The sequence below is a fragment of the Lactuca sativa genome, chromosome 1 (genome assembly GCF_002870075.4).
Source record: "Lactuca sativa cultivar Salinas chromosome 1, Lsat_Salinas_v11, whole genome shotgun sequence".
NCBI classification, from domain to species: Eukaryota; Viridiplantae; Streptophyta; class Magnoliopsida; order Asterales; family Asteraceae; genus Lactuca; species Lactuca sativa.
In genome coordinates this window covers 109,778,213-109,800,525 of record NC_056623.2, presented here as the reverse complement: position 1 = coordinate 109,800,525, position 22,313 = coordinate 109,778,213, and the positions used below count along the sequence as shown (strand labels likewise).

Genomic DNA, 22,313 nt, shown 5'->3' with positions numbered 1-22,313 from the left:
AATTCTAAACCTTTTGTACCACCAACGGAATTCACCTGTGTTTTTCGTGCCTATATACATTTGAAAAAATGGATAATCCAAATACATCTTTAAAACCATCAATAATATAATTAGTAACCTATTATTTCATCCTTACTTACCTCTACCTATTAGCTTGAAGCCCTCATACACTCATTTACGCGTTTTTAGTTGCTTCTACTTCCTTACCTTCATACGTCTCACAAACTAGCCCCTCGAAGCACACAAGACATTTTCCTTGGCTACGTCACACACCATCGAGGGTACTATTGCCTCAACCTAGCAACAAAAAATAGTATCATTTCCCATCATGTTAATTTTGACAACACCATCCTCCGTTTTAGCTCCATGTACCTTCAGTTATCCCCTCAAACTTCTATTATCTCTTTTGGTTCCCACCCCGACCCTAGTCTTATTAAAACGTAACCGTCTGATGATCCACCCTCATCATCGTCAATTGTATAACTCGTTATCCTCTCGTTGATGTTGCCGCCCTTATCCACTACGGTAACCCCTTCCTTTACACCTACTTTAAAAAATCAATATCATGTTCATGCCTTCTCTCACCTTATGACAACTATACCTCATAATGGGATCCTGAAACTGATCAAAAAGCTAAATCTCCATATATATTCCTCATATCCGGTCCCCCATTCGTATACTAAAAAATCTCATGAACCACATTGGCTTAACACTATGCAAGATGAATACACAACACTTATTTCTAATGAAACATGGGTTCTTGTTCCACCTCCGACTAATGCTTGTTGGGTTGTTATTCAAAAAGTTAGTTTTAGCAACATAAGATTTAACAATATAAGACTTTAAAAATTAGAATAAAGATAAACCAAGTTTATACCCACCAAGGATCTTCTTGCAAAGTTTGGAAAGAAAACAAGCACCAAACATTTTTACACTTTGAATGCTCAAGGAGAGGCTTGGAATTTGATGGAAAATATGGAACATTTGAGACACCAACAAATTGTCAACTTGATTTAAGATGTTAGTCTTGTAAGAAACTCATAACATTTAATCTTGAAGTTCATAACCAAAGTATGAACTTCAAGAGAGTATAAAAGCAAGTAATATCTTCAAGAGGATGAACAAAATGGAAAGAGTATGCATACTCTCACAACTCATGGTTTTGTGTCCAAAAGAATAGCAAGAATAAAAGTCTGATGAAGCTAGTATTTATAGCATGAGGAAAAATTCTATAAGTCATTAACCATTTAGCACTTTAGACAAACATGTCTCCCATGCTTGTAAGACTAGCCATGCTTTCATCTCTTTTTATTAAACAATCATGAAAGTCGTGCTTTTATTTAAATAATCAATAGGCATGTCTTCTTTTTGTAATACTTTAATCCCATACTTCTAAAGTATGTTGCCTAGATTAAAATAAGCTACAAACCATACCTTTCTTTCTTCTTCCTCAGTTTCGTAATTAAGAAGTCAAAAGAGGACAAAAACTTTATATTTTATAAACCAAGTTTATAAAGTATAAACTTTAAGTTTTTGGTAAAAGACAAAAGAATTTATCTAGTCTAAAATGTTGTGCGTGACTTATTAATTCATACCATATGAATTATGTAATGTTACATACTAATGAAAATTATTATTTCTTAGAAATAAATAATTCCCAATTTAATTATAAGATTTTATTGAAAATTTATTAAAAACAATTTCTAATAAATAATCAATTATATTAAGTTGTTGTTAGTGTGACCAATTAGCATCATATGTTAATTAGAAATATCACTTTAATATGATTATTGAGAATACTAGATCTTTCAATACTAATGTGGTTATTTTAATTTGGTTGTTTTAAAAGAAGCATAATGCATATGGATATCTAGCTCAATACAAGGCTTGGATAATAGCCAATAGAAAAAATCAATGTCCTTACATTGACTATGATTAGATGTTTAGTCATGTGGTCAAATAGGATACCATTCGTATAGCTCTCAACATTATCGTCTCGCAAAATTGGCAGATCTGTCAGCTTGATGTCAAGAATTTCTTTCCTCATGGTCATTTATAGGAACAGTTTACATAAAACAACCTCCATGACTTTGGGCACCCCAACCATCTAGATCATGTGTGCCTACTTTAGCGGTCCCTATATGGCCTCAAACATGCCCCTAAAATCTAGTTTTAGTGATTTTCTCACTTTATAATGCATCATGGCTTCACACATAGAAAATGTAAGTCTTCTTTACGCATATATTACCATGGTGCTCACATGGATTGTCTATTAATATATGTGGTGATATCATTCTTACTGTATCATCGACCAAGTTACTCCGTCAGATCACGTCAACCTTGGCCACCAAGTTCTCTAGGACTGATCTATGTGAGCCAACTTATTTACAAAGTATTGTTGTCTCCAAAGCTCATTATAACATGTTTTTGCATCAAAAATTATGTTTAAGATATTATTTAGTGTGCTGACATGCTTAATTACAAACTGACATGCACTCGAACTGATATTTCAACCACGCTTGACGACTTTGGCCTACCTATTCTGAACCCACTTTGTTTTGTAGTACCACAAGTGCTCTCTAGTATCTAACGTTCACCAAACTAGATGTTACACATGCACTGTATCATATATATGTGGAACAAGAACCCACATATGCAGTGTATCATATATTTTTATAGATGCATGACCCACAAGAACCACACTATATTCCTCTCAACCAGATACTTTGATACATTTATGATACCCCCACATAGTTCATCTCTCTATTAAAACATGTGGTTATTGTTTATTTATTGGACACCCATATAGTTCATCTCTTTATTGAAACATCTGGTTATTGTGTATTTATTGGTCACAATATTTACTTCTTAATCCAGACAGAAAGAACCATAGCTTAGTCTAGTGTCGAATCCAAGTATTGCGGAGTTTCTAATAAAGTTGTAGAGACATGTTCCCTTCCCAACCTACTTTGGGAGCTTCAAAAACATCTCCATTCCACTATACTTGTCTATTGCAATAATGTTAGTGCGGTACACTTATCGAACAATCCTATGGAACATCAGCACAACAAGCACATCGAGATTGACATAAATTTTAGTCGCGATTAAGTTGCAATAGGTTAGATCTATGTGTTACATGTTACTTCGACTTCTCAGTATGCTAATATCTTCACTAAGGGCATCTCTTACTTATTATTTCTCAAAATTTTCATCCAACTTGAGTGTTCACACGCCTAAGGACGTTCAAATTGGTGAGAGTTGTTGAAGTGTACATGTGCTTGTATTTTAAGTAATTAATTAATTGATTGAATTTGCATTAATAATGAGGATATACAAACTAATAATTTCATAAGATAGTAGTAGGTAGACGTATAGGGTCGCATGGGAGAGAGGCAGTTGTGGAGGTATAGAGAGGTGAGTGTTGTTTAAGTCTTTCACCTTTTGCACCATTAATTTTTGTTAGAGCTTTTTTTTTGTAATTTGTCAGATTTTACAACTAGTCAAAACCCAATGGAAGATACTTATTGTTGGTCTGGAATTGAAGAAACCATTGTTGATCGTTCTAGTGGATGCAATCTTGTTCACAATCAGGCTTATGCACTATTTATTTTGTTTGAGCTTTTATTGGAATCAATAAAACCCACAGATGATATCTATTTCCTGGTCTAGAAAAAACAATGTTGATTCAATTATTACTACTCCTTACATCGTATCAGAGAGATGTGTAAAAAAAACATGTTACCATAGCACGGGGACAAAAAGTTATGAAATACAAACCTAAAAACATTTATTGGGTTTGTTCGCTACGATCTGATTCCTTCGCTCCTAATTTTGATGATGAATAGAAAAACTAAAGAAAATTTGATGGTGGTGGTGATCGTCATGTTTCTTGGATAATCTAAGAATTTTTTTTGATATGATTGTTGAGGTAATGATTTTCTTTTTATGGTGATATAGATAAAAACAATGAATTTAATAGTCACCTCTAGCATGCGACATGCCTCTTTTCTTGGATGATATAAAAATAATTTTGTAAGTAAAAGGATTAACCGATCAAACATGACGAACAAAAATTATCCTTTGATGTGGTGAATACTCCTATTTCTCTCTCTTGTTTGACCTTAATATCTAGTAAATATATGTCAACTTCATTTTTAACATCTCGTTGTTGTTATCAACATTATGGCATTTTAACATTTTTCAAGTCATAAGAGAGAACCATATTGTGGGCGGGATCATAATCAATGACGAGGCAAGTTTTATTGAATGGATCTCCATTAATAGGAATGCTTTTCGTTCTTTGCAATTCTTTGCTGATTTGGGTGATTGGAAATAGGCCATGGGTAGGTTTATTGTTTGTGCTTCCTGATAAATTTCATGGTACCTAATTTCATCATACTGAATTCCAAAGAGGCAACATCTTTTAAATACAAAAGATAATGAAAAAAGCTAGAAATTAGGAAACATAAAAGGAAAATATCAATCTATATCTAGAACAGATAAGAGAATCTTTTAAATCCAATACTCCCCCTCAAGCTGGAGCATGAGGATTATAAGCGCCCATCTTGTCAAGTAGAAAATGTAAATGTTCAGTCCCTAATCCTTTAGTGAGGAGATCAACAATCTGTATAGTGTAGGCGATAGGAAGAGGTTCAATCTCATGCAACTCTACTCTTTCACAAACAAAAAACAGTCCATCTCAACATGTTTCGTCCTTTAATGGAAGACCGGATTGTTAGAAATATGGCATGCAACTTAGTTATCACAAAATAAGGGAGTTGGATTGGTAGAATGAACGTCCAACTTACTTAGAAGCCATCGAACCCAAAGCATTTCACTGATAGTAGACGTCATTGACATGTATTGTACTTCAGTAGAAAAGCGAGAGATGGCCAATTGTTTGTTTTTTTTGTTTTCCAAGAAATAGGGGAATCTACAAGTAAAAAGAGGTATCCAGTCCTAGACTTTCACATGAAGGGACATCCACACCTGTCCAAGTGATAGTATTAGATGAGATGATAACCTTCCTCATGTGGGAAAAGGACACCTTATCATGTTGTACCCTTCAAATAATGAAGAACCTTATCTGCAACATCCAGATGGGGTCATTGATCGGCATCAACAAATTGAGTCAGTAAAATAATACATTTACTGAGTATGTGATGTCAGTTCGTGTGGATTGCAAGTAGAGTAGTCTTCCAAGTATGCGATGATACTAACCAACATCAACCCTTGGTTCCTTTTCACCTTTGTCAAGCTTCAAATTTTGTTTGATTGGAAGCGAGCTCGGTTTGCATCCTTGTAATCCACAATCTTCTAGTATATTAAGTATGTTTTTATATTGATTCAAAACTAGTCCCTCGGGAGTGCAAGTGAAATCTATCCCAATAATGTATTTGAGTTTTCCTAGGTCCTTGATGCTGAATTTGTTATCCAACTCATCCTTTATGGATTGCATTTTCTGATTTTCATTTCCAACCAAAACGGCATCATCAATGTTCAATGTGGATGAGTGCAGCAACAATATTGTTTCCTTGCTCGTATATAAAAAGATAATAGTTTACATGGGATTGTTTGAAACTAAGGTTGATTAAGGCATTAGAAAACTTCCGGAACCAGTTGTGTGAAGCTTGCTTTAGACCATATAAGGACTTTCATAAACGATAAACTCTAGTCTCTCCTTCCTTTTCTAAGCCTTGAGGAATCTTCATGTAGATCTCTTTATTAAGATCACAAGCAAGAAAGCGTTGTTGACATCTAGTTGGTGGATATCCTAATTCCTTTTTACTACCACAACTAGGAGAGTTCTGACAGTGTCAAGCTTTGCAACCGGTGAAAACATGTCATGATAATCCACACCATCTATTTGAGTGAACCTTTTGGCAACGAGACGAGCCTTGTATCTCTCCACTTTGTCATTAGGTTTATACTTCACTTTGTATACCTATTTCGAGTCAATAACATGTTTTCTTGTAGGAAGGTCTTCTAAAGTCCATGTCCCATTTTTCTCAGAGGCTTGAATCTCCTTTTTCATAGCTTCTTTCCACTTGTCACTTTTAATGGCTTGATAAAAGGCCCTTGGGTCATCATTAGAGTCGATGGCCATAAGGTAAGCCCTATCAGAATCAGAAAACTTTTGATATGAGAAAAAATTGGATAAGGGATGTACTATGGAGGTTGCTTGACTTGGTGGAGCTTATGCATGTTCTATCGAAGTGGGGAGTTGAATGTGATAATTGAAAAAGTGTTTTGGTTGGGTTTTGTTTATTTTCTCATGAGTTGTCGCAATTGGTTCTTGGGTGATGCCATGTGGTACTGTTTGGTATGTTGGTCACCTTCGATAGTGTCTAGATTGGTAGTAGACCTGTTGGTTTCTAAAGGAGATCTCTCTTTATCGAGATTTTGAATTGGTATTATCATTTCATCATGATCATGAACATCAACCGGCCGCATATCACGATGGTCCCACGTATTCTAGTCATTATTGTGATGAGATGGCCTAAAGACTTCTGATGGATTGTCATCATTGGATGCATCGGCTTTCTTGAGGAAATGGAAATGAATTTCATGGAACCTGAAATCACGAGAAACAATAACCTTTTCTCTTTTCATATCAAAGATTTTGTAACATTTGATCACTTGAGGATAACCTATGAACACGTTAGGCCTCCCCTTTGCTTCAAAATTTTCTCCTTTTGTTTCATTACTTTTAAAATAGACTAAACACCCAAAAAATTTCATGTGCTCATAGTCCAAATCTTGTTTAAAAATAACTTTATAAGGACTTTTGTTTCTTAAAACCTTATTCTATATATAATATAGGCAGCATCTACGATACACTCACCTCAAAATATTTTTAGTAAGTTTCCCTCACCCTAAAATATTTTTAGTATGTTTGCCTCAAATCTAAGGGCACATACAGTTTCGAGAACTATGCTTTCTTTCAACAACCCTATTTTGTTGCAGGGTGTGAGGACAGGTGGTCTCAAGTAAGATTCCTTCCTTGTTATAGAAATGGATCATATCTTGATTGGTGAATTCCCCTTCGTTGTCACTTCTAATTTTCCTAACTTCTTTTCCAAATTGAGTTTTTATTAAGTTGTAGAAGTTAATAAGACATTTTCCAATTTCATCTTTGTGTTTGAGTAGAAAGACCAAAACACCCCTACTGAAGTCAGCAACGATTGTTAAGAAATAGTTGGCTCCAAAAATAGAGTAAAAACGATACATTCCCCAAACATGACAATGTAATAATTCAAAATAATCAAGGGTCTTAATCTCACTGAATTAAAAAGGCATCCCATTATGATTGTTTTTGGAACAAGAATCACAAATATAATCAGATGGAACATTCTTAAGGAAATCTATTTGAGTCATTTTATCACCAGAAGAGTAACCAAGCCTTTTATGCCAAATATCCATGGTTGCCATGCAATCCTTTTTCACGGTTCCAAACATCCCCGTTCGATAAAGACCTTTTCTGCACCTACTCGCACCAATCAAGCTCCTCATGTGCACTTTCTACATTACACAAAATTCAAGAAAAAAAGGTTGTAGTCGAACGAAGTCCTTTACTTAGACGACTAAATGAAAGAAGGTTACAATATGAATAACATTTTTAGTTATAGCACCCGCTTGTAAGGTACATTCACCCTTTCCTTTGATAGATATCAATTCTCTATTAGGAATAACAAAATGATTCTTCTTCTTAGTTTGGACCACATTTTCAAGAATCTCAACATTTTGTGTAATGTGTATGGTGGATCCAGAATCGATTGCCCAATCTTCTTCAAGGTCACTTTTACGTTTCATGAAGGCGGTGGAAGTTTGATTACCCTCCGTGGTCTTTGATTTGCCTCCAAAATGCTTCAAGATGGTCTCATATTGTTCATTAGTCAAGCCAAGAACTGGACACATACCAAATTCAACACAAGCAACATTAGGTTTGGCCTGATCTCGCCTTTTTTTTCCTGGCCACCAACTCGGATAACCAAATCCCTTGAAATAGCCTTTCCGATTATGACCATCCTTTCCACAAAAGTTTCAATTTTCTTGTGGCTCGCTGCATTTGTTGTCTTTGGTATAGCATATGTTGCGTTGTTGATTAGGTTTACCTTCTTTTCGAGTTTGTGTGAAGGTTTTGAAAGCAGCATATTTAGTCGTGGGTTTTATCTATCTGGATATAGTTCTCTGTTGCTCATCTTATGCAATAAGATGGTAGGCATTCCCCAAAATTGGAATCGGGTGCATGGAAAGGACTTGTGTTTGGATGACTGAGAATTCACTATTGAGTCCCATAAGGAACTCATATAGTTTTTGCTTCTCTCTAAGCTCCACCATTTGTCTTTCAATGTTGCGTGTACAACCATGACATGTATAACATGGAATTGCGAGTATTGATTGCATCTCATCCCAAATGCCCTGTAGATTCGTGTCATAAGTGGATACCGTGGCCCCTACTTGGCATGTTCTTATGATAATTTGTTTTAGTTCATATGCCTTAGGGTACTTTCCTTCCCAAAACATTCTAGAAGGCTGTTCCAGATTTCATTGGCAGTTCTTGCATACTTCGCACTACTTCAGATATTCGTTTCTATGGCTATTGTAACCCAAATTTTCACTATAGCATCACAATGCATCCATGCCATGTAATCTACATCCACCTTTTCTGGTCGCTTTATAGATCCATAAAAAAAACCGACTTTGCTTTTGGCAAAGAGGAAGTTCATCATCTCCTGTGACTAGTCGATGTAATTTTTATTAGTTAAGGAATTGTTGACTTGCATTTGCTTTGAGTAATCTGATGGAAGTATGTAGAGTGGTGAGATTGCATCGGTCCCATTGTCTTCTTTGACCCTTGGCCAGATCCTGTTTCGTCGCCGACCATGGAGAGGGATGACAATTTTCAATGCTTTTAGGTTAGACCTGCTTTGATACCATGATAAATTTCATGGTACATAATTTCATGATATTGAACTCCAAAGAGGCAAAGCCTTTTAAATACAAGAGATAATGAACAAATCTATATCTTAGGAAACATAAAAGAAAAATAGAAATCTATATCTAGAACAAATAAGAGAATCTTTTAAATACAATACTTCCAACACTAAAAATCATTTCATTTCAATTGACTAATTCGTCCCACGTCTTATCTTCCCATATGTGACACGGCCATCACATCCTCTTGAATCATCTCCAATTGGTGATGGAATTAAGGATCAAATTTTATGCATATTAAAGGAAAATTTTAGTGCACCAAAAATAGGTTATATTTGTAGGAAGTGGAGAGAACAATATTTACAGCTAAAACTTAAGTTTTTACACTTAAAAATAAAAGAGTAGTTAAAACTTGATTTATCACAAAGCTTGAAAACTACTTTTATATATATATATATATATATATATATATATATATATATATATATATATATATATATATATATATATATATATATAACCTAACTTTGATACATTTAAAATGGTAAAGGAAATGACCAAGGAATTCTCGAAATATTAAAGTAGAAAACACATCTCAAGAAAATCAGGGAAAGTGTTAAGTGATATCTAATAATAAAAACAAGAAAGATATAGAGATATCTTCATGTACATCCCGACACGAGAGCGAGATACAAATGGGTTGTGGATAGGAAACCAACCTCTTTTTTACTCAGAAGTTATTCAACCATTTTTTATAAGAATATGTAAACTTGAAACAATATTCGATTTAATTTCACATTCTCACCTTTAAATCAGACCAAACATGGTATGTCTCGCATCAAGCATATTTCTCATTTCTCCATGCTTCACATGTGCTGAGGATTTTGTAAAAGTGGTTGATCATTGATGCTTAAAGTTGACATATTCCACTATAATTTTTCCTTGCTCAACACATTCCTGTATTAAGTGAAAGTGAATGTCGATGTGCTTGCTTCTACTATGAAACATAAGATTCTAAGTCAAAGAAAATGATGAACTATTGTCAACAGACAAAGTCAGTGGTGTGATTTTGGGTCTATTAAGCTCCTTTATGAGATTCCTAGGCCAAAAGGCTTGATATGTCGTCGTCGTGGCTGCGATAAACTTAAAGCACCGATCTTTTGCTTTTGAGATTGCCACGTAACTGCATTCCCTCCAAGAAAAAAAATGATGCCACTTGTACTTTCTACAAATCGTGTCACCTTTAGAATCAGTAAACGCAAAATATGTTTTACTATTTGGAAATGCAACATAGTTGGGTTGTTTTATGAAATGGATTGACATTCCAACCACATATGATAACTTCGTTTTACTTTGAGTCAACTCAAATAATCCACCACTCTCATATATTCAGTTGGGTTGACATTTTCATCATATTCATCCTTCTGATCTTTAAGTCGATTCCATTAATGAAGTTACCGGGTTGCAATCTTGTAATATGAATTCCTGTAAAATTGTTTTTGCATACACTGTTTATCGCAAAGCTCCTCCGCACATCCTTTGTAACACCTCAACTCTAAGGTAGTAAGAATGTAAATCGGAGTCACTATTTTTAAATTATTTTTTAATTTTCTGATTGAATTTGACAATGTCTTCAATGTTTTATCTAGTAATGATCAAGTCGTCAACATAGACACTAACAATGAGAATTTTATTATTTATGTTCCTTTTGTAAACCGCCATGTTTTTTGAACACTTTTGAAAAACTGATCCCTTTAAAGATTTTTTATAAGGGAGTGTTCCATGCTCAAGGAGCTTAAAATAAACCATAAACATATCTACAGAGCTATAACACCTTGTAACTATTTACTTTGTCAAGATATCCTTTCTATTGGGTGACATAGATCTCATCCTAGAGATGTCCATTGAGATAATCCTACTTGACATCAAGATGGTGGACAACCCACTGGCGTTGAGCCGCTAAGGAAGAATGAGCCTTATAGTGTTAAGTCGTTCCAGCACTAGAAAAAACTTCATAAATTTGACTCCTTTTTATGCACCAAACCTTTTGTGAGGAGTCCAGCTTTATGTTTCATCATTTTTCCCGAATTGTATTTTTTTCAGTTTAAAGACCCATCTTAAGTTGATTCCTTTGTGTTTGGATGAAAAATTGGTAATTTGCCACGTCTTGTTTTTCTCAGTTGCATTTAACTCCATTTGCATGGCCTCCCACCACACTTTAGATTTTATGGATTGAAATCATCAAAAATTATCCAACTTCAAGGAACACATTTTCGACTTCTTCATAGGTATCGACTAGACATAGAATTCCTTAAGGACTAACCTCGATTGAAGGGATTTCTATGTGGATTCATGATAAAGAAATCTAGGATGAAATAAGGGTATTAAAAGATGTTTCGAGTTGGATAGATCAAGTATAGGGATGTTCGGTTTGGAAAACTTTGATTTTGGGGTTATCTGCATGTTCGGGTTGACTCTGAGGTTGTTGTCTGGATGCTCCAGATTGACCATGGCGCTATCATATTTGATTATTACAATTTTTTTAGGAATCACAATATTTTCTTCCTTGTTTTATAACAATTCCATCTTTTTTCCAACAAAAACAATATCGCTATTAACATGCAATTTCCAGTTTCCGGATCAAATAATTGCTTCCCTTTAGTTCGATCTTCTAACCCAAAATACAACATTTTTTTGGCTTTAGTCTTCAAGTTTCTTTAAATGAGAACCTAAAATTTGGCAAAGACAACAAAATGAAAAACCTTTAAATGCTCAAGGTTTTTTTTCCTAAGCAAACTTCATAAGGTGTTCTTTCAGAAAGTTATTTTATAGGCAACTGGTTGAGAATATAAATTGTATGTCTAATGACTTCTTCCCAAAACTCACAGGGTACATTTCTTCTTTTATGAAGACTCCTCATAATGTCCATAGTGATAATATTTCACATTTCGACAACTTCAACTTGTTGAGGCGAATGTGGTGTCATAAGGTGCATTTTTAAGGTAAAGTCCATCCTCGATCCGTACGAAGAGTCTAACTTCACAATCCATACTTTTCTGTATCATCAACTTGAACCGTTTGAAAGTACCCAAGGTTTCAAACTTCGTGGATAACATATAAATCCCCATCCACTGACTAAATCATCTAGTAAAAGAATGAAATAATTGCTTCCTCCATTAGAGGTGGGTGTAATCAAAACAAATAAGTTTGCATAGACAAGTTGTAGAGGTTTTTGTGCTCAAAAAACTATTTAATTCTGGAAAGGAATTTGGGATTGTTGGCAAGAACACATCCTTCAGAAACTTGGTTTGGGTATTCAACCCTTGGAACAACGATTTCCATATTACTTTCTAAAAACCTTTTTTAAGATATAAAAAATAACGTAACCAAGTCTAGAATATCATATCCAAGTTGTGTTGTCATTTATGGCTAAAAGGTAAGTTGGTCTACAAGTTCTCAAAAGAGTTTTATATAATCAGTTTGGAGATATTTAAACTCTCAAACGTAGAATTTATTTTCTATCATATAATCTCAAGTATGACCCATCAATTATGACTCGCCTTCCTTCTTCTGTTACTAAGACTACTAATATTTTTTAAAACATTGAGTGTAATCTACTTCACTAAGAAATATTTTTCCTCTATCTTTACAGTCAAATAAAATTGATCATTTCCTAAACAGCGACAGTCGAACCATCACTAAATCATACATTATGCATAATAATGGGCGGAACATAGATTTTTGTGGCCTCTACTAATATGGTTTCTCGTGTCGTTGTTGAGATAACATACCTCAGATTCGACTCCACTTTCTCTCATTGCAAGAAGGTGAACATAAATCTTCTCTTTTAGCGACATCTAGTTGGGATTGTATTGTTGTGAGATTTCCAACATTAAGATGAGATCTTATTCATTGTCTTGAGTGAGTTTCACCTCTTCACGATTATTTTTTGTGGGCACTCTTTGGTATAATGACCAAAATTTTCACTACCATGCCTATGACCTCGACCTCAACCTCAACCTTTGTGACTTTATCTTTCCTTTGAGGTGTTTGACTAGTTTCCGTCTTTGATTTGCTTGGATCATGATGTACATTCGGCATAGATAGGCAACAAGGAAGTTTCGTTTCCTTTTTTCTCTATAACATTGTAGTCTCTTTTCATGGATTGTTAGGACGACCCACAATGTATTGCATCGCCATGTTATTTAAATCTCCAAACTATTCAATAGATGTCATGATTTAAATTTTATCAGGATGGCTCAAAGAAACTTTTTCACCACCATAATCTCCTCATCTTTTTCCTAGAAATATATACTACAAATCATGATAGTATTTAATCTCATGATAAAATCATCCTTCGATTCACTGTATTTCTTGCAGATAACTTTGAAGTGACTTCTCAAGGTGTGTAATTTAGATCTGTTTACCCGATCAGCTCCCATGTGCATCGTCTTAAGCGTTTACCATTCTTCTTTACCTGTGTCATCCTGGGCCAACAAAGGAAGTACGTTCGCCGGAATTGCTTGGTAGATAGCTGCAATGATTATACGATCTTTCCGTTTTTCCACTTTTAAGATTTCATTTGCATCCCACACTCCTTGTTCTTACAAATTGATTTTCATCTTTAAAGCCTACATCTATTAATTTAAATTCGTTAGCATCAGACACTGTAAATGACACCTCCATCCTTCCTATTTTTTGAGCGTTGTCATCTTCAATATTGGCCATTCTTGGCATACACTTGGGCATACAAATTACTAAGATTTGATACCACTTTTTGAAATTATGGATACAATTGTATGCTTATTAAAAGCAAAACTTAGTGCACAAAAATAGGTTATATTTGTGTGAAGTAGAGAGAAAGGTACAACCACAGCTAAGTTTTTACTCTTATAAATGAAAAATTAGTTACAACTTGATAGATTACAAAGCTTGGAATCCACTTCTATATATAGCCCAACTTTTCAAGTTTACAAAGCTTGGAAACCACTTCTATATATAGCCTAACTTTTCTATTATTAAAATGGTAAAGGACTCCACTTAAGCATTCTCTAACTAGAAAAGTACAAAACATATCTCAAGAATATCTAGAAAAATGTTGGGTGGTATCTAACAAAAAATCAAGGAAGACATGGGGATATCTTCACATCCGGATATGTAAAACGGTTGGATATGAAGCTAATTTATTTTTAACTCAGAACCTATTCGACATTTTGAAGAAGTATCCGAAAACTTGAAAATATATAAAATTTTTATGTCACAATTGCATCGATACACCCACGAAGAGATCTTAAAGAATATGGTTTCATTATGTAAAGCATGTTATGTAATTTAAATGGTATGTCGTTTTCCCTAGTTTTATAAAACTTGGGTTGTATGGGTACACTAGGCCCTTAATTATAGTCGACCATCTTACTTGGTCTCTGATATCAATTGATATAGAAAATATGAGGAAAGGAAATATATGGAAGCCATACCAAATTGCTTATAACTAACAAGAACAATTTGTGCTCTTTGGAAAAATGAATTAATCATTATTCACTACCTTCTAAAATGGTTTTAAACTCAACTCAACTTAATAAACATAGGAAATACTAAAACCCAACAACCCCTAATAGTTAACATGGACCAAAATTACAAACTTTACCAGACACAAGTGGACCGTGTCCTCTTTGACCAAACAAATATGGTGGCTTATAAACACATGAAGGACCAATAAAAGAATTCTAATATACTATTTTGCTGAAATTATGTGATGGTCCGCCAAGTGCGCTAACAAGTAGAGACGTAGCCAATATAGAACAAGAATGGGCCTTGGTTCATCCATACAAAATTAAGGTTATATATATATATATATATATATATATATATATATATATATATATATATATATATATATATAATGGCTATATTTCTATTAAATAAAAGGAATTGAGATTGTGATATGACCTATTCCATTCAAAACATGAAATTAGTAAGAGTGAATACATTATCTATGTCGATTAAACTCAATTTTATATTATTTTGATGATGTAAGACAATATCGTATGCAACTTAAAACAAACAATTTAATTAAGAATGCATATATAGTTACATTTTGTATATTATTTGGCATATCTTAAAACAAAATCCTTGCTACGCTAGTACTAATAAGTGGAATGTCCATCTACCGAAACATACATTTTCAGGCTTATTTTGTTGGCTTATGATTTCCTACATCTACTTTTATATATATATATATATATATATATATATATATATATATATATATATATATATATATATATATATAATGTATAAAGTAAAAACAATCATCTAACATATGTGATCTACATCGATTTAGAAACTCATATCTTTTCGAGTATTGATGAACATTGACTAAAACTAGAGCACTATTTTTCATGGTGTATATTATATCTACTATAGTCATTTACAAAAAACCAATGACCCCATTTATGTGAGGTGCTTGGACCGCACATGGAATTGGGTCCCACACTATTTATTATGTAAGGATCTTGAAACAAAATCTATTTCTAACAAACCACAATGCACCAATGTTTTAAAACCGGTTTGAACCGACCGGTCAAACCGGTTGGACTGGAAACCGAGCGAGGGAGCGGTTTAACTATCACCGGTTTTACATTGATTTTTGAACCGGCCAGTTTTTAGAAAAACCCGATTAAACAGGTCAAAATAATTCGGTTGAACTGGCTAAACCGAATAAAAATATATGAAAAAGAACCATTTACATAATAAACTTTCGTGATATTTTTCAAATCTATTTAGTTTTCTTTAAACAAAAACATATGGTAAATGTAATAAAATTTTTTGATGTGTGTGTATTCATCTTTATATATGTCGTTTCGATATTATACTTTATTTTCTTTTTGACGTATATGGATTGATGTAAAATACTAATACTTATGGTTATGTGTTATTTTAATGTATTTGGACTCATATACAACTTATTTTTATGTCTATTTTTAATGTCTGAACTTGGAAACATCAAATTCATAATTTATATACGTATGTAAGTGTAGAAAAATAGAAAAAAAAAACATGAAAAATATAGAAACCGGTTCACCCCGTTGTCGAACCGGTTGAAGCGGAAACATGTCACCATACGGGTTCAACTAAAAACCGGTTTTTAAAACATTGGTTTGCACACATTTTTACACCCAAATAGCCTCCAAAAAACATTTTATACACAAAAATACCCAAAATCTATTCTAAATTTCACATATATATATATATATATATATATATATATATATATATATATATAAAATGGTAAAATATCATTCTTTGCAACTATTTTTACACCCAAATAGCCTTCATTGATATTTTATAAAGAAAAACCCAAACCTATTTTAAAGTTTCATATATATATATATATATATATATATATATATATATATATATATATATATATATATATATATATATATATATATATATATATATATATATATATATATATATATATATCACAAAAAACCTTAAAAAAAATTCTAAAAATCATGCAAATACATAAAAAATATACTTAGAGATCACAAAACCTTTTTTTTTTGAAAAAATCGTACCTTTTAACACAAAATCGCTGAATTTTTTTTTTATTAAAAAAATTTTGATTTCTTTTTTCAACGAAATTTTCAAAAAAGTTGTGATTTTTTGATGTATAAAGTCAAAAAAAGTTTTGTGAAGTGTTGGTATTTTTTTATGCATTTTAATGATTTTTAAGTTTCTTTTAGGTTTTTTTTATTTATTTTCCATATAACCCTTCCATATATATATATATATATATATATATATATATATATATACACGACCTCGGTTAGGTTTCTTTTTAGATCCGTCATTGTATACAACACAATATATTTCTACAACAATTGTTTTAATCAAATATATAAACTAACATTTTGTTGTATGTTGGTTATTTTAGTCGTGGTTTTTCTACAAAGAATCAGACTGGATCAACACAACTATTTTCACTGGCTCGCTGTTTATTTTGGTAAGGTACTTTTTTTTTCCGATTGTTGATGTTTAAATTATTTAGAATCATTTTTTGCACTTAGTATAAACTAATGGACATGCATTAATTTGGGTGGATTTCATTGATTAAAGGACCTTTATAAAACTTATGGAGGTTGGTTTTACCTCATTTTGAACATGATAATTTTTGATTTGAACATCAAGAATTTATGGAGGTTGTTGAATTAAGAAAACAGTCAGAGGCGGATTATCTGAAAGAAGAGATAGTAAATCCAAGATTGTTGAACCGGAGAAGTTTGCAAAATTGGATATCCAGCAGAAGGCTGAAATCCGGTGGGTTGTTGATGTTGATGAAAAACACACGCCTTTTCCATAACACCATTAAATGCAAGAACATAAAAAATAGATTACATGGTCTAGTAATAAATGGTGAATGGAAGACAGAACCTATGGAAATCAAAAGGGAGGTTCACATATTTTTTGGTAACAAATTTCACAAAAGATGGCCGAGGAGACCAAAACTTATCAGCAGTGATTTCAAGGTGTTATCTATGACTCAAAGAGATCTCCTTGATGCACCAATTTCCCATGAGGAAATAAAGCAAGCTATATAGGATTGTTGTGGTGACAAATCCCCTGGTTCAGATGGTTACACATTCAATGTCATAAAAAATAAATGGGATGTGATGAAAGCTGATATTATTTGATTTGTATCCTACTTTAAGTCTTGTGGCATATTTGCTAATGGGTAAAACTCCTCCTTCATAACCCTCATTCATAAGACAAAAGATCTGTTAAACCTTGGGGATTACAGACCCATAAACCTCATCAGAAGCATGTACAAAATTATGTCCAAGATACTTGATTCAAGACTAAAACTTGCGGTGGGATCGGTGGTGGATGAAATACAATCTGTGTATATCGAAGGTAGACATATCCTAAAAGGACCATTAATAATAAGAGAAGTGTGTTCATGGGCCAAAAAAGCAAAAGAAAAAATCTTTGTATTAATGGTTGATTTTGAGAAAGCGTTTGAATCATTAAATTCGAATTACTTGGATTCAATTATGGAGCAAATGGGATTCAATTGTAAGTGGTGTGGGTGGATTCAAGGTTTTCTCAAATCAGACAGAGCTTCGGTATTAGTCAATGGTTCTTCTACCGAAGAGTTTCCTATCACCAAAGGGATATGACAAGGTAACCCACTCTCATCTTTCCTTTTCATTATTGCTATGAAGGGACTTAACATTGCCCTGAAAAGTGCCCATAAAATATTCATCATCCAAGGTATTACTCTACCACAAAATGGACCAACTTATCTCACTTATTTTATGATGATGCGATATTAGTGGGAAAATAGTGTGAAAAAAACATAAAGAATCTGGCTAGAATTGTAAAATGCTTTTACATTTGCTCCGGTTTGAAAGTAAACTTTCACAAGTCACGATTATTTTGCATTGGTGTGATGGAATCGGAGATACAGTCAAGCACGGGTGATAGGGCTGTATTCAAGGTTCATTCCCTTTTTAGTTATATTGGAATACCTGTTGGTGCAAATATGACATTAAAAAGGAATTGGAGACCGATAATTGACAAATTTCAGTCGAGCCTTTCTATTTGGAAGGCTAAAACCCTATCATTAGGTGGCAGACTGACACTTATCAAGTAAGTACTAAATAGTCTTCCGACTTATTACTTCTCTCTTTTCAAGGCGCCAAATAGTATAATTGATGAACTTGAGAAAATGAGAAGGAAATTCCTTTGGAGCAGTAGTGAGTCCCACTCTCAGATTCATTGGGTTTCATGGTCTAAAGTTGTGGCACCAAAAAAGGATGGAGGACTAGGAGTTGGATCGTTAAAATCTCAAAATGCAACATTGCTCACAAAAATGGTGGTGGAAACTCAATGCAGTGAGTGACGGTTTATGGAAAATTTGCATAAAAAGTATACATAATTTGTCATGAAAACTGGTTACTACGATAGCAAAAACATCGATGTGTGGGGTGTGGAGCAACATTGCTAAAGCCATCAAAGCTCTTCGTGTATTCGATATAAATTATTATGAGCTATTTATACTTGTACTTGGTACCAATGTAATGATTCTATTCTGGAGAGACTGTTGGTGTGGGTCCTTAACATTGTAGGAGAGATTTCCCAGATTCTATGAATTAGAAATGACAAAATATGTTTGGTGTCTAACAGAATAGTCTCATCAGGCTTCTGTTGGCGTTGAAGTCACAAATTATAGAAGATGAGGTCTAGTTTGATCTGACAAATCTATGTGATATGCTTAAGAGGGTTAATACACAACCAACACAAAATGGTTTTCGATTCAATCTAAGTGCAAGTAGTCTTTATACCGCTTGTACTACGCACAACATAATGGAGTCCAATATCAATCCTCGTACAGGTAGCAAGATATGTTGGGTAAATGTAATCCCACTAAAAATCAGATGCTTTATCCGGAGGGAAGCTCTGAACAGAATATCATTGGTGGCAAATTTGGAAGTAAGAGGAGTCAAAGTTCAATCAAATATGTGCTCTCTCTGCAATATGGCTTAGGAGTCTAGTGATCACTTGCTGATTCTATGTGATGTTGCTATGGAGGCTCGAAAATGGATCATAAATTGGTATGGAATTCCTAATTCTTAATTTGATGATGTTAATGAGTTTCTTAACTTCACATCAACATGGGGTAACTGCCCAAAAAAGAGAGTTAGGGTAACTGTGGTGACATATGGACTTTTATGGTTCATATGGTTAGCTAGAAACACAAGAGGTTTAAAGGGATTCACACTAATCTTGCAAAGATTGCAGCTGAGGTGATCTCACAGACCTTCTCATGGTTCAAGTTCAGATCTAAGGAGGAGAAATGCAGGTGGATAGAATAGAGTCTCTCTCCCTTTTGTTAAGTTTCTTATTCTATTTCTATTTCAGACTACTTTCTTTGTACATGTTGCCCTCGGTTTAGTTACCTGCTAATCGAGTGGCTTATATATATATATATATATATATATATATATATATATATATATATATATATATATATATATATATATATATGTTGTTTCCATAAAAAAAAAGAATTTATTAAAACAAAAGCTAGCAAAATGCTTGAATTATAAACATTTCATGCATTCTCGAAGTGAGTAAATACACTAATTGTTCTAGATAACGAGTTCCTTTTATTTCTCTCTACGTAGTCTAAATAATATCGATCCCCCTCACCTCTGAATACATTGTTATTTCTCATAGTGTTGTTGAAAATTAAATCATTTCCATATGTCTAAATTACCCTTGAAAGGGTAATTAGAACCGCTATGACAATATACATGACCGTCGAGGGTCTTAAGTTATTGTTATCCATTTTAAGCAGGATATAAGAAAAATGTCATTCCACCATATGTTGAGCTTTGGTTTGATAGTACACTAGTCGAAAAAAAAGTAGTGTTGATTTCAAATTTGTTATTGCTTAAAGGGCACATAAACAACTTAATTGCAATCCTACTTCTGAATGAATGTGTGCATGTTGGCAGCCTTTGTAATCTCAGTCTCCATACAAGGAGGTTTAATTTAGATAGCCAATTCGGTACCAAGTATCCTTGAATTGGTAATGCACCATAAACTTATAATCAATGAGACTCCAAGAGATGGAACAATGAACATTCCATTCTTTATTATAATCCAACTACAAAGATGGTCTTGAAAAACCAACACATTATTGGTTTCAAATTAGGAATGCTCTTGGGTCGGGTGTAAGTGATTGATATGGCCCCAAACACCTACTCTTTTAACCATTAAAGAAATTCTCCCAATTTCACCGTCCCTCTCGTGGAACATAAGAACAATTTTACATAATGGGTACATCATTAGTATGATACCACCATCACTGTTTTGGTAAGTGAACATTGTTAAAGGCCACATGACTTCCAATTTCACTGATCATACTTCTCCTTGGTGTTAATGACCTTCTTCTAAGAATCCTAATATATTTTCATGTTTTCATCACCCCCCACCCCCGTAAAAAAATTGAATGTAATACTCTTAAGGAATTCAATAACACACAACATGCTTTTAAAAGAGAGGTTTAAATGTGACTTAAGCATTGATGACCTGAAATATGCGATACTACGCGATACTACATTAGAAAACACAATGGAGCATTTGGAAATGCTTAATCTATCCAAAATACTCTATAGGAAAATATGCTAGAGACATCATAATACGCTTAAGGAATTAGCCAAATGCACTCCAATTATTATTGAAGGTGCTCTTGGCCTTCATGAATACAATGAAGAAGAATGTGCTAATGGAAAATAGGCTACTAGGTATGCACCAACTCTCCATAATGTACTCCAGACTATGTTGGATGTACTTCAATCAGGGAGAATCTGCCCTTATGTAGAGTGAATGCACTCTTAGTTTCATGGAAGGTGGACATGCAAATTCTCACAAGAGTTGACGCAAAGATTGAAGATGAAGATTAAGCTCTCATTCTATTATGTTCACTACCGAATTATTATGTGGATTTTGTTGATACCATATTGTATGGTAGAAAAACACTAACAAGAATGATGTTAATGATTATTCGCTATATAAAGATCTGAAATGAAAACTTTCTTTTAGTGATGATGTTTCCAGTTTAAGTTTTTTCATAGGCAGGGAAAGAATAACAGACAGAGGTGGAGGAAACAAGGGAAAATCAGGTTCAAAATCTAAGCTCCGTTTAATATTATATGTTACAACTACAAAAAAATAGGCACTACGTAAGAGGTTTTCAAGGCTGAATTAAACAGTAATAACAGTGTTATTCTAGTTCAAGAGAGTTTAGAAGATGGAGACATAGGTGATAATTTGGCTATATGAATGGCTAGTTCTACATATGATTGGATCTTAGACTCAGTTGCATCTCACCATATAACCAATAACTGTGATTGGTTTGGATATTTCAAATACTGCAATGGAACGCTGAAAATGGGTGATGACGGGATGCATTGTATTAAGGGAGGTTGCATGGTGCTATTATAAAATGCATGATGGTATGGTTTGATAACCTGATTGGTGGTATGTTCCTGATCTTTGAAATAACCTTATTTATTTATGGCCATTAGCCAAGCATCGACTAAAGCATTCCGGTGAGGATAACTAGATAATTTGAAAGGTGCTTTTATATTTCTGTAGGGAAAGTTGCGACATGGAATTTATTTGTGGAATGCATCACATTTAGAGGAGCAGTGGTTGTATTTCAATTCTTATAGAAGGGTCATAATAAGACAAAGTTATGTCATCAAAGATTGGGTCACATGAGCGAAAAGTAAATGGATAAATAAAATTTGATGAAGCTTGCATCAAAGGGAAGCAATACAAGTTAATGTTTACTCAAA

At 33.6% G+C, this 22,313-nt stretch overlaps 1 protein-coding gene across 1 annotated transcript in view; it reads left to right on the top strand.

Annotated features, from left to right (window-relative positions):
• Nucleotides 1-22,313, top strand: part of LOC111921421 (uncharacterized) — a 38,875-nt gene that overhangs the window by 6,467 nt on the left and 10,095 nt on the right. Inside the window, exon 3 of the mRNA XM_023917003.3 lies at nucleotides 16,880-16,953. Coding sequence (XP_023772771.1) covers nucleotides 16,880-16,953 — 74 coding nt within the window. The remainder of the gene's footprint in view (nucleotides 1-16,879; nucleotides 16,954-22,313) is intronic.